At 30.8% G+C, this 14,494-nt stretch overlaps 1 protein-coding gene across 2 annotated transcripts; it reads left to right on the plus strand.

Moving 5' to 3' along the window:
- The first annotated feature begins 345 nt into the window (after positions 1 to 345).
- LOC114412868 (probable acyl-activating enzyme 16, chloroplastic) lies at positions 346 to 12,916 on the plus strand. 2 transcript variants are annotated; one of them, XM_028376962.1, is made up of 19 exons: positions 346 to 473; positions 595 to 792; positions 1,357 to 1,548; positions 2,672 to 2,786; positions 3,387 to 3,474; positions 3,702 to 3,913; positions 7,317 to 7,435; positions 7,587 to 7,736; positions 7,962 to 8,029; positions 8,379 to 8,484; positions 9,170 to 9,328; positions 9,752 to 9,805; positions 9,896 to 9,976; positions 10,365 to 10,502; positions 11,026 to 11,185; positions 11,867 to 11,946; positions 12,060 to 12,205; positions 12,454 to 12,511; positions 12,602 to 12,916. In XM_028376962.1, the coding sequence occupies exons 2-19, from the start codon at positions 610 to 612 to the stop codon at positions 12,692 to 12,694; spliced, it is 2,202 nt and encodes a 733-aa protein (XP_028232763.1). In that variant the 5' UTR covers positions 346 to 473; positions 595 to 609; the 3' UTR covers positions 12,695 to 12,916. The 2 variants fall into 2 exon arrangements, with proteins under 2 accessions (XP_028232763.1, XP_028232762.1); XM_028376961.1 differs by lacking the exon at positions 346 to 473 and having other exon boundaries at positions 484 to 792.
- Positions 12,917 to 14,494: the final 1,578 nt, after the last annotated feature.

The following is a 14,494-nucleotide window of genomic DNA, read 5'->3' on the forward strand; positions in this document are numbered from 1 at the left end:
GATAAATTAATATGCCAGTATTTTATGATAGACTAAATTGCTTAAATTGTTAGTTTTAAAAGTAATCGCAGAAAAACTTACATTTATCTCATTTGAAAGAAACAATTGAAAATTTGAAGATGTAACCTATCATAAGCGAAGCTTCATCTTATTTCACTTGACTCAATGACTATAATTTTTTAAATTTATTTGCATAACAATTTATTTTTTGAGCCATGTGAAAATTAAAATTATATATACTCATATTTACCCCATTTGTCATTTTACATGATTAAATATAGATTTATAAAGTAACATATGATTGCACGGTCTAATAAAAAGAAATCAAATGTTAAATACATACCAACAAAGATTAACAAGTGATAGTATCGTCTGATGCTCGGTCGTTACCAACCACGTACCACCAAACAAAGCGGCGCTTAGTAACTAACAGTTGGAGAATTTAGTTCTCTTCGGCATCTACAACACAACAAGTACCTACCCAATACTACTCTACTCTTGTCTCCTTATGTTGTGTATCATTACTAACTCGAATATGTTAGGCGACTCTTCTCCATTTTTATGGTTCTCTCTCTGTTTTGCTTCTTCATTCAGCTAATTAATAATCAAATGGCGACAATTCCTATCACCTACAACCATGCTTGGACCTTCTCTCATCCTCATCATGCACTTTCCCGCTTCCTTTCACCCTGCAATTTCTCTAGGATCACATTTTCTCGCAGAAAATATGGTGTTGGTGGCCCTGCCCCGTCTTCTCCACTCTCTCGTTTTCGCGTATTTTGCCAATCCAAGGTAATTTTTAGCTACCCTTTTGCGCCAATATGTTCTTTTGGTTAGATTTTTATTTTATCAGGTAACATTTTTTGGATCTGACTTCTTTAGAGTGAGCACATCTGATGAAAAAGCCAAATGTAGTTATTATTATGTACACATTCATAAGAAATCATGAATGTGTTAAAAATATCAATTGTTAATATGTACACATTCATAAGAAATCATGAATGTGTTAAAAATATCAATTGTTAATCTTGATGTTACTTGCTTTAACCTTATTCAACTTTGAGGAGCTTAATCCACATTTTTTCCCCTTTAAATATCATGACAATTTGTTGAGGGTACACACATTAGATTTTGGTGTGAAAAATTCATTTAGAAAGTGAGATCCAATGACCTCTCCATAAATTGTTTATACATGTTTTAGCATGAGAAAGAAAAAGAATCTTTAGCTAAGGTATCTCGTGTGTGTGTCAAACAACCAGGACAAACAATGCCTGCAATATTCACACAGCATGTGCCTTTGGAGAGTGCTAAGTGTTGTAGTATATTGTTATTTTTATGATATTGTTGTGCATGTAGACAGAGATATTGGAGATAAGAAAGTGCTCCCCTTTTCTTGAAAGTTCATTACTTCTTGGTAATGGTGGTGTGGCCTCAGATGAGTGGAAAGCAGTTCCTGATATTTGGAGATCTTCTGCGGAGAAGTATGGTAATAATGTAGCCTTAGTAGATCCATATCATGATCCTCCTACAACTATGACGTATACACAGGTGATTTTTGCCCGTTTTTTCTGTGCCCTTTTACCAAATTGTTTTAATTACCATACATGATGAAAATGTTTTAGAAGCTTTTTTTGCTCCCTATCTCTAGTATAGTGATTTGTGTACTCAAATTAAAATAATTATTTTTAATTCGTATATAAGAAAGATAAATCATGTTTTATAGGTTTTTGGCATGACAAATTAAGGTATGAGCGACCCTGGGGTGTGACATGATCTTATTAATGCATATGATTTCTGAATTATATTGCGCTGCCTATTTAAAAGCTTTCTGTTCTGTGCAACAGAAAAAGCTTATCTATTATTTAGTACTATAATTCCACGACCCGAATTAGTGGTCCATGACAAGCCATGGAAAGCATGAAAGACTTATAAAGAGAATTTTTTTAAAAAAAGTATCGTGGGAGTGGCTAGCAAGAAAAGGCACATATTGGATATCTCTAGAAAAAGGTGTTTTGATATAAACGAAGGAAAACTATATATCTAAGTGTCATTTAAATAAAAACAATCTTATGCTGTGTTCTATCTTAACCTTAAGTTTATTCCTTTTTGTACTGTTAAAAATAATGTGACACTTTTGGCTTTTTTTTTTTAGTTTGTAATGAGTTTGGCATTGTTACTGGATCAAATTTAAGCTTCAAATTGAAAAGGCAACATTATCAAATTATTATCCAAGATTCATTTGTATCGCAATAATGAAGGTGAAAATCAGATTCACTAGTATATCTCTATTTTATTGAAATGCTAAACGAATAAAGAACTCCTTGGGGAACATATGCGGTAAATGTGGAAGGTTTGTTTGTTGAAATGTTTTGGAGAACATTTCGTGTGCAGGAAGCATTAAGTTCCAATAGTACGTTTATTTATTTTATTTAGAAATTTAGCAAGTAGCAACACATGCCAAACTAGGTATGTAGCACTGTTTAACCATCGTTAGCAGCTAATAATGAGAGACATAATGCTTCCTCTCAAGGTGTTGCAGTTTCCTAGGTTGTAATTGGTATTTGCTCACTAGAAAATAAGTTGCCTTCATTATTCTGATAAGAACCTTGGGAGTACTTGGGTGCTTATCATATTCTCATATCTTATACTTTGTTCTGTATCAAAATTTCAGTTGGAGCAGGCAATTCTGGATTTTGCAGAAGGTTTGAGAGTTATTGGGGTAAGACCTGATGAGAAGCTTGCACTTTTTGCAGATAATTCATGTCGTTGGCTTGTAGCAGATCAAGGTGCGTAGAATTACTTTTTTTGTTGCACTTTCAGTGTATTGAGTCTAATAATTACCAGTTGAACAAATCTTATGTGTACACACTTTTAATATAAAAAACAAATAACAATCGTACAATATGATTGTAATTGTAACATTTCAAAAACACAATAGTGAGTGGATACTTCACACCAACAATATGGTGACCAACAATATGGTGACGTAAAAAAAATAGTAAATTTTGAGAAATATGTGTAGTGTTTATGAATATATGTGAGAAGGAACTGTTACTATCAAGTTTCTTAAAAGTTATCCCCATGTTTTAAAACTTGCTTGTTTCGTGAAGTTAATTACCTCCATATAGTGAAAATGAATTTTTAATTTTTCACATCTGCAAATATCTTAGATGCTTAGCTTAGTGGCAATTTACAGACAGCGTATATGTGATCTGAGTTGTATAAGTTCCCAATTAGTTTGCTATTTTTGTGTGTTTTTTTAATACTAAAAGTGATATTATGGTGTGAACTATTTCGGCATTTTGATCATAAAGGCTACATTACTAGTATTTGTCCACGATATATAGTTGTGTTTTTTACCACATCAATGCCAATTTTTAGTCTAGGTATGATGGCAAGTGGAGCAATCAATGTGGTAAGGGGCTCAAGGTCATCAGTTGAAGAGCTATTGCAAATATACAACCACTCTGAAAGGTTTGATAAACACTTCAATAATCTTGAATAATCAGATAAAATGTTGCTTCAAGCTGATCTTTGCACAGTCACATTTTGTGAAAGATTGTGAGTTTTAATTGCTGATAATTCTTACTGAATTGTACTAAACACGATAGCTATTGGTTTTCACATTCTTTTAAGTACTCAATTTCAATCTGAATTCTTGAACTCAAGAGACTTTGCTGACATATGCTATTGTTATTCAGTGTTGCACTAGTGGTGGATAACCCTGAAATGTTTAACCGGGTTGCAAATACATTTTATTCAAGGACTAGCATGAGATTTATTATTTTGCTTTGGGGAGAAAAAGCAGAGCTGGTTGGTCAAGAAAACAAGCATGTGCCAGTGTTTACTTTCATGGAAGTCATAGATTTGGGACGACAGAGTCGCAGGGCATTATCTAATGCTCATGATGCTGGTACGTCACCTCGCTTTCTCGGGTTATACCTAACATTAACAATAAACATTAAATATGTTTTTAGTTATAAATACAACAAAATTTTGGTTTCAATCTCTTAATATATATTTTTTGGTCCTCATAAATTTAATATTTTTAAAATGGTTTTTATCATTGTTAGTTGATAAAATAAAATGTATATAGATTATATTATATTACTAGACATGACAACCGAGCGGGAACAATCAATCCCGACTCTCCAACATATACTCGTATCCGTTCTCGATATCCGACGAGTTAAAATTTGTTACCTTATCCAACCGTCGGGTATTCTCGTTCCCGATTTAGATTTGTAAAATTAATTTTTTTTAAAAAAAATTATATTAAAAATATGATTTAAAAAAATAATTGTTATATATTTATTTTTAACTAATTGTATTTGTAGCACATTTGTTTACAAAAATCATCAAGAAAAGAATTTTAAAATTATAAAAAGAATTAACAAATAACGTTGTTGACCCCGACCCCGATTAAGAAAGTCGGATAATCCCCGAACCCCAACCCATGTCCGATCAACTCAGGTATTCCTCGTCAAGATAATCATGTCTACATATTATCAATTATTATGGGATGGCACATGTTTAAATGTCTGTTAATTATGTCATTAACAAATGAAATAATATCATTTAAAAAAATAATAAATAATTTATTTTGACCAAAATCAATATATTAAAGATGTTTAAATTTGTCATATTTTAGAGACTAACAACATATTAAACCTAATAAGGAAATTATAATGTTAGATTGGTGGTTAAATAGAGAAGGGAGAAAGATCGTGATTAAACATAATATCTTTCACTAATAAAAAAACTAATAAATTAGTCATTAACATTAGCTGATAAAAAAAAATATTAAATCTAATAAATTATGTTAAACCCTGGACCAGTGCGATGAATTTTCAATAAAATAAAATGTGGATATAAGTTAGTTGCAAACTTGAAATCTTCTTATTTGTTCTATTTGATAAAATGGAAATTTCAATAAAATAAAAAGTAGATAAAAACAGAATCAGATGATGATATATTAATATATCCTCTCACCGCAGCAACACACAGAAAAACAGAACAGAAGGAAACAAAGTGGCTGTCCAGCCAACAGTTATGTCTAATTGTGTTAAAATACCCTCCAAGAAATCCCATTAGCTACAACCCGCAGAAAAATTCGAAAAGAAAGTTGTCTTTTTGTAGCTAAAAAGTCAATATCTGTTTGCAAATATTTACAATAGTTCCAATCAGCTACACCAGAGCTTGACAATGAAGCATGCACTACCCATCCCTTTACAATTAATTATCAAGAATTATTTGAACTTAGCTAAATTCCTTACAGTATAAAATTAAACAAGATTATTAACTTTTGTTTATCTAAGGGTAGTGTTCATTGGTCAACATTTATTGCCTATGGAGTATATATGAATTTTCAGATTTCTATGGTAAAACTAACATCTAACAAATATTTAACATGTATACCTTAGGAACGGCACATAGCAATTCCAAATGTAAATTGTTACTTTACGTAAGTCCTAAAAGCATATTACACAACCTAATAGAGTTGGCCTAATACGAGTTGAGATAAATGCACCAGACTTAAATTTGATCTTGATTGTTATCATTATACACATGTATACAGAAAAAAGAAGCATATGAAACACTAATAAGATGATGAGTTTTGTTGTTTATACAATATATTTTACAATATTATATATATTTTTTATCTTTTTCTATCATATTAATAATCTTTTCCTACACTTCTATTTCTTGTCTTCCTTTTAAAAAAAAAATTGTTGTACAATTTTTTCGTCCAGCCTAAGGTCAAGTGGACCGACCCATTTTTTTGATAAAAAGAAAATCAAAATAACATTAATGATTTTATCTCTATTTTCTCCAACTAAAAAATTGATATTTTGATGGGACTTCGTAGCCACTGACCAATAACCACCTGATGAGTTGTTTATGAATAATTTCCTTACCTCCCAACAATCCAACATTTTGTGCAATAAATGCTGAAAAAAATCAAGTATTTATTTGATAAAAGTAGGAACTATGATCCAAAAATTGAAAAAATAAAATAAAATAAAATCATCGGGATAGTGGACAAAACAAACCTTGCTTGACGCGGATCAGCTTGCGTAACTAGAAATAAAAGAAACAAAGCTTAAAATTTTGAGTAAAATATTCAAACTGGTTGCAAAGAAAAAAAAAAGGAAATATTTTTATTTAAAAAAGTTTAGTTTCTATACATGGTCAATGTAATATATTTACATTATCAATTAATTAAATTTAATAATAAATATGATTTTTAAGTTAATTATTATAAAAATCGATAAATTTATCATACATGATAATTTATTATTAGATAATAATGTAAAAATATTTTGTTGAATTTATATATTTATTATTTTAAAAAAGTTATTAATATTTACTCTATCGAACTTATAAAGATAAAATATTTTAATAATTATAAATGTGAGTTACTTTAGTTTTTATTTATTTATTTGAGCTAACTTTTCAAACATCAATTTAGGTCATTGATGATTTTGTTAATGACTAAGTTGATATGTGATCCATCTTTTCTAAACTTAATCATGTGTTAAAATTAGGACTTTATTACATATTTTATCACCCCCAACTATCATTATTTTGCAAATAATTTTATCATCAAGTTTTTTTCATGCATTTTACTATCACATTTTTTAATTCTTGCATATTTTACTAATTCCTTAAATTGTAATAAAGTGTTAACATATTCCTAAAAACCATTCATTTTTTTGTAAAACTGCATCATTTTGTTACCAACATAGTAAAATGCCCAAAAAAAACATTATAGTAAATGCACAGAAAAAAAAACCTGGTAGTAAAATGTGCGAAAATTAAAAATTTGATGATAAAATGTATAAAAAATAACTTGAATGATAAAATTCATAAAATAATAATAATTGAATGGTAAAATGTACCATTAAACCTAAAATTAAAAAAAAATAACTGAAAAGTAAAATATCTTACATTTATAATCTTAAAAAATAAATAACTAATTTTCGCTTTTTAGGGATTAAAGTATCATGTGAAATTTTTTATGGACTAATTTGACCCTTTATTTGGAAATTTTTAAACTCAACACAATGTTTTTTTTTTTTTTATCGAATTAATCAAACTGGCCTGTCTGCGATGACAACTCTATACTTTTGTTAATGGGAATGTCTATATTTTAGACCAAAAAAAAGAAAAAACATGTCTATAATTATTTAATTATTTTAATATAAAGGACAACTTTTTTTTGACAAAATAAAAAAGACAACTTATTTCTCTTTCTCTCAAATCTCAACTAATCAGGAACTATGTTACTTTTTTACTTTCTATATTTATTGTAGGACAACGTTATATTTATGAAGCAATAAACACTGATAGCATTGCTACTCTAGTATACACTAGTGGAACTACTGGAAATCCGAAAGGTGTTATGCTTACCCACAGGAATCTTCTGCATCAGGTTTCATCACAAACCTTCTACAATAAGTAATTATTGTGACAATGCTATAGATTTTTCAAGTCACCTTAAATTGGTTTCAGTAGAAGATGATTCTTTTGCTTTATATGCTACCCTTGATGCTGTAGTATCATATTTGTTGATCAATTTCCAGATAAAAAACTTGTGGGACATTGTACCAGCTGAAGCTGGGGATAGATTTCTAAGCATGCTGCCACCTTGGCATGCATATGAAAGAGCTTGTGAGTATTTCATTTTCACATGCGGTATTGAGCAAGTATACACAACCGTGAGGAATCTCAAGGTATTATTCCTATTATTACTTTGATCATAAACATTGTGAAAATGTGGCCTCTTACACATTTATAATGTGACACCAAAATCAGGGAAGCCTGCTTCAGTTCAACGATTATTACTATTATTGTTAGTATGTGATGATAATAGGCAACGCATTGCTACATATACTACTATGCTAAATTGATTACTTATACGCACATGTATTAACATGTTCTCCTTTCTTATTTTCTAGGATGATTTGCAACGTTATCAACCACAATACTTGATTTCTGTTCCTTTAGTTTTTGAAACATTATACAGGTAAATCCTCTGGTAGGAATTGTATGAATACGCATTGAATTGATGATATATCATGTGTCAGTAAGTTTTTTTTCTTCTTGGTATTGGAATATGGTGTCCTTTGCCAAAAGCAGCATTTTTGAACAATCAGGCTACTCAAGCTTAGCTTACTAACACACTCCCTCACTCTTAGACAAGCCTACACACATTCTAGTAGTTCCAAAATGAAAAGTTTAATGCTAAAGGAAATTTTACTTATTCTGAAGAAATCTATGTTTTTATTTTGATGCTGATGCTGATCGTAATCACTTTTGGGTTTTTTTCTATTTGAAGACTATGTTTCTCATGAACATAATTATTTCCTCTGCAGTGGGATCATGAAGCAGATATCTACAGGTTCCGTTGTTAGAAAGCTTGTCGCACTAACATTCATAAGGAGCAGCATAGCATACATGGAGTATAAGCGTATTTACGAGGTTTGAGTATCAGTTCTTTTTGTCTGATCTCTAAAATGTTAACATGTTTTATCAGGCCTATTGTGATTCTTAATGGCCTTCCTCTTTGGATAAAATAACTTAATGAACCATTAAATTCTGTTTTCTTTCCATTGTGTCATCTTTAAGATTGCAGGTTTTCAGTTAGTTGTTGTTTGTATTGGTTTATTGTTCCTTATAGTCACTCAAGACTTATGCTAAGAATTTTGCTTGAATTCCTTCCAACTTAAATATAATATGCTAATGTAAAAGGTCTATAGTTGGGAATCATCTATTGATTAGAAATGGTTTTGTTGCTTCGATTATGTCTCATACAATATCCTAGCTCAGGAGTTGCATTATAGATCTTCACTTTTGAGTTTGGAGGCTAAGCCATGGTAGTTAGGACTCACAGAACTTTCTTTTAAATAACATTGTGAATTAAGTCAAATGAGAAGTATAGAAATTGAATTTATGGTACTTCCTAGTTTGTTTCCTCAAATCAAAACTTCTTGGAGTTGTTTTGCCTGGTTGATTCCATATGCAAAATACTTGCATTCTATCTAATTGATTGTATAATTAAATTTTATTTTTTTTGCTTTATGACTAGTTTAAACAAGTATACGAATAATGTAATTCTAATTCTCACCAACGATATTTCCCTTACTAAATTCAAATACGTTTATAGGGTAAATGTCTAACAAAGAATAAGAAGCAGGCTTCCTACGCCTATTCAATGTTGGACTGGCTGTGGGCAAAAACTATTGCCACAATATTACTTCCACTTCATATTCTGGCAAAGAAACTTGTCTACAGTAAAATCCATTCAGCTATTGGAATATCAAAGGTTTTGTTTTCTTCTTTTTCATTACCTTATAAAACTTATATTGTATGGTTATCTTTATTTTATTTGTTTTCATGTTTTGTTAAGTGCAATACTGTCTTCTCTTAAAAAAGGTTTTAGGAAAATTATGAAAAAGGAATCTGTGTAAAATATTTTCAGTTTGAAACAATTGACCATTTAACTGGATCATGATGTTTAAAGAATGATTAAGGTTTAATCAGTTATTGTTGTATTAACTAATTCCTAAGTTGGTAATATTCTTACCTTAAGACATCCTAATGGAGTAGTTGTTATCGTTATATTCTTTCTTTTGCCTGAGTTTTGAGATATATATTCAACTATTCATCTGAACTACACCATATTGTGTCATTATTCCTGATTTTGGAAATTGTTGTTTGACGAGAGAAACTTCTTGGTTCTCTACAGGCTGGAATAAGTGGTGGTGGTAGTTTGCCTTGGGAAGTGGATAAATTTTTTGAGGTCTGATATCTCAAACATGTGTAACTTATAAACATTTTTTGTTGGAATCTACTTGATTACTTCACATTGGTGCTTTTTCATAACATGCAGGCAATTGGTGTGAAAGTACAGAATGGATATGGTTTAACAGAAACTTCACCAGTTATTGCTGCTCGACGACCTAGATGTAACGTAAGCAATGTACCAAATCAAATGCATTGAAAATTGAAGAATGCTGGCATCATTACTATTGGGTGAAATTCACGTGTGACTAAGTCATGCAAGTCTCACTCACAGACTCACTCTCTAGTGGGACAAATTCACCCAATTATTAAGTGTGTTAAAATTAGTATGTTAACTAGGATTGTTTCTGAAAATTTGGTGCCAGTATATACCAATATATCTGTTAGTGTACACTTAACATGAAAACTGTTTATTATTAAAACCTTCATCTGCAGTAACTGCTTAGATCATGACAATCATAACAAGTACTTATTTGCATTCTATAGATTAGTAGTAAATTGAATCATCAAAGAGAGGTGCATTTATCTGAGAATGTTACAGATGGAATTTTTTAAAGGTTATTGGATCTGTTGGGCATCCAATTCGTCATACAGAATTCAAAATAGTAGATTCTGAAACTGATGAAGTTCTTCCACCTGGTTCAAAGGGCATTTTGAAAGTCAGGGGGCCACAAGTGATGGAAGGATACTTCAAGGTAATTTGCTTTGTCAGAATGCAAGCATTATTTGTTTGCACAAGTGTGCTTTTGTGGGTGTGTGTGTGTGCCAGAGAGAGAAAGAGAATTTATGTGTATTAATTTTGTTTGTGAGCACAAACAACAAATATTAGAGATACATCTGCAGTTTTTTTTTTCATGTGTGTGCTACAAAATAGTTGAGCGAGGAGGTTGCCTCATTCCAAGGTCAGGGCATGGCATAACATAAGCCTAAGTGAGGGCTTACGGTAGTACTTACAAAAACTAATGACATATCTGTGAGGGAAGGAATTGAACTCTAGATCCTTTATTTTGTTCATTTGTAATTGTATGATTAAGCCAACTCTCATTGGCGTTGTAGTTGCATGTTATCATGCAACATCAAATGCCTTTTCCATGACATTCTAGCAACCTAGTATTTCATAAATAGAAGAGTCAGAAAACGTGATTTATGCATATCATGTGATCTTATTGATGTTTTCTAGATGAAATTGTGATTGTTATGTGTGTTATCTTGCATTAGAATTCTTTAGCAACAAATCAGGCCTTAGATGGGGATGGCTGGCTGAATACTGGTGATATAGGGTGGATTGTTCCCCATCATTCAACTGGGCGGAGTCGTAACTCTAGTGGTGTGATCGTTGTGGAAGGCCGTGCTAAAGACACTATTGTGCTTTCAACAGGTATAGTAGAAGATTGAGTTCAATGTAATATGTTTAGCATGGAATCTTAAAATTTGTATATCTATCTGTCGGTGTATGCACGTTTTCTATATTTTTCATCCATTCCAGATGTGAAACAAAGGACACTGCCAATAAAAGGAACCTGGTGTTTACCTGAACAAGTTAAATTTGAAAGCTCCCTATACTTATATTGTTTTGAAGAAAAGTTCTTTATAATTTATACTAATAAAAAAAATTCTTAAAACATCTGGTCCTCCCCACGTGCCTGCCATGTTTTTCTTTTTATATATCTTTTTTTAATGTTCAATAAAATTAGTTTTTTAGCACCTTGTGAAGGGTGTCAATTGATTCTACTTCATAATATGTCTCAAATTTTCATTTTAATGTATGTATACATTGTATATATGTATCTTTGTATTGCATTTGCATGTACTATGTAAAGTACAATTCTACGGTGTTCAAACATGTGTTACAAGCAATAATGAATAACAAACAATATTATAAATGAGTAACAAACAAGTTGTTCTTAAAAAACACGAACGAGTAAGACAAGATCCTGTTCTTGAATTTGTTTATTAAGTTGTTGAATTTTGCTCAACCTTGTTTTTACGCTGGTTTGATCTCACCATTAGAAATCATAGAACTTCCTTGAGTATTAACCACTTGTTATAATAAGAGAAGGTGAAAATGTTGAACCGTTGGAACTTGAAGAAGCTGCAATGAGGAGTAGCATAATTCAACAAATTGTTGTTGTTGGCCAGGTGCATTCTTGAATTCTTTCAATTTTTGATAGCTCAAGTATTATATATAAGATCTACTTCAGATAGTTCAAAATGTAGTGATTATACTTCTGGGTAATAACTGTAACTTATAGGATAAGCGACGTCTAGGAGCTGTAATCGTTCCTAACAAAGAAGAAGTTTTGAAGGTAGCAAGGAAGTTGTCAATTATAGATTCCAACAGTTCAGATGTCAGTGAGGAAAAAGTGACGAGCCTGATATATAAAGAATTAAAGACCTGGTAAGACTTATTTCACTTCTGTTTCTTGTAATGAATGCTGGAAAAAGTTTATGTCTTGTTCAGATATCCCTGGTGTGCTAGTGTCTCTGTTTCTGGGGAAGGACAGTGTTTGATTCTATTGGTTAATTAGCTTTACTAAATTTTATGACAATTAAAGGGAGTAAACTAGTTTTGGAAACTGTTATGTTGGAGTCACTGAATGGTAAACAAATTAAATGTATTCTATAATTGAACTATTCATCATGCAGGACATCAGAATCTCCATTTCAAATTGGACCAATCCTTCTTGTAAATGAACCCTTCACGGTTAGATTTGGAATTCAAAGCAGTAGTATCTTGTATGTTGTTCACATCACAAAACTGACATATTTTGGTAAATCCTTTCTCCAATGACAGATTGATAATGGTCTAATGACACCCACCATGAAAATTCGAAGAGATAGAGTTGTGGCTCAATACAGGGAGCAAATAGACAATCTATACATGTAACCTATTGAATGCCAATGGCATCATACAAACACAAGAGATCTTTGACCGTATGTTAAGACAGTGTCCTTAAAGTCCTAATCCTTGGTTGGCAATTTTTTTCTTTTCTTTTTCTGTTATCTTACAGAATGGAAGATACTGTTCTCAACAATACATTGACGTTGATGTATTAAGAAGTTTTTGGCTCAAACTAAGATGATTGTTTACTAATATTGAAGTTAAAAATTGCTTGTAACTGAAAATGTTTGCCTTTGATTTTGAAAGTGATAAAATGCATTTTCTGTTTGAAAATAAAAAATAAAAAACATTATTCGTTAACTTTTTAAGTTTTTTAAGATAAAAAAAAGGCTAACGCCCCAAAAACTAAGAATTCAATCAGAAGTAGGCAGAATAGTCAATTTGGTTCTTAAAAGTATATGACGGTTTCAAATTAGTATGTTAATAAACTAAAAATAAAGTCCTTGAAAGTAGCTTTCCTCTTTCACATTCATCCTTCGTTTCAAATAGGTCTTTGCATTTGCATATTATCATTAAAATGCAATTTAGTCGTGAAAGGACAAATGTAAAAGACAAGAAGGGTTTTGTAACACCCAATATTCATAAAAGAAATTAAAAAAAAAATATTTTAAAAAATAGTTTTAAAAAAATAATGAGATTTTTGTAATTAAATAAATAAGGAGAAATAATTTTATTAATTAAATAATAATTTTAAGTTAAATAAAATAAATATATATTCTTAGAAAATAAAAGGAAGTAAAATAGAATTTTTTTATAAAATAATAAAAAAATATAGAGTAAATAATAGGCTGAGAGTACCTAAATATAAATAAAGATATATTAAGTCAATTTTTACCATATAAGTCTCTACATTTTCTCTTCTTTTAAATTCGTTTTCCCTTTCTCTCTCCTAAATTTTTTTTCCATACACTCAAACCTATTCCAGTGAAACTACAATTTCAGACTCGTTAACTGTTGGATCATCGTGAAATTTAAATACCAGGTTTGGAACTCAGTTTTACACATAGTCATCATTGGGATTTGAGAAATAATGCTTGTGGTGAGAGAAATGTTTCTTGCACGGAACTCTTTTTTTTTTTGCATACACTCAAATTTATCCCAATAAAACTATGATCCCTGACTCATTAACCGTTCAATTGTTGTGAAATTTGAACAACAGGTTCAAAACTCATTTTCACACATTTCCATCATTGGGATTTGCGAAATAATGTCTATGGAGGGGGAAATGTTCCTCTCACGCAGACAGTGAAATGAAGGCTTCAATCTCGTCTCCTTCTCTTTAACGCTTGGAAACCCTAGCAAAACAACTAGAGGAAAAATTTGAGAAATCTTAGGAAACTGCTAGAGATGTCGTTATCACCGCCGAACTACACATGTGAGCCCGCTTAGAGGTAATAGATGAATTTATCACAATTGGGGTTATAATGAACATGTGTAGGGATCCTCAGATGATTAAATTGAGATTTATTTTGAGATGTTTATTGAATTATAATTCTTCCTTTGCGATTATAATTATGATATTGTCGTGTTTTTTGATGGACCAATTGATTTCCTGATGCGAATTGGTTGACAAAATTGAGTACTTTTGGTGTTTTCGACCTATGATTTTGATTTCTTGATTTTGATATGATTATGTGAAATTATTTAAGTGGTTTTACTCCCCATGTTGTGAGAATCAATTTTTGTATAAATTATTTTTATTTTGGACAAGATTTACTAGATTAGCATGATAAAATGTTATATTGAGATCATGAAATTGTGATTAAAAATGAGAGTAAGTGACCA

This window comes from Glycine soja, chromosome 5 (assembly GCF_004193775.1).
Source record: "Glycine soja cultivar W05 chromosome 5, ASM419377v2, whole genome shotgun sequence".
Taxonomy (NCBI): Eukaryota; Viridiplantae; Streptophyta; class Magnoliopsida; order Fabales; family Fabaceae; genus Glycine; species Glycine soja.

Bases quoted from the DNA above. Each gene is read 5' to 3' on its own strand.
- LOC114412868 (XM_028376961.1), top strand. From the start codon at position 562: ATGGTTCTCTCTCTGTTTTGCTTCTTCATTCAGCTAATTAATAATCAA. The intron at 7,436-7,586 runs GTTTCATCACAA...ATCAATTTCCAG, and splicing joins ACAGGAATCTTCTGCATCAG to ATAAAAAACTTGTGGGACAT. The intron at 8,030-8,378 runs GTAAATCCTCTG...TTTCCTCTGCAG, and splicing joins GTTTTTGAAACATTATACAG to TGGGATCATGAAGCAGATAT.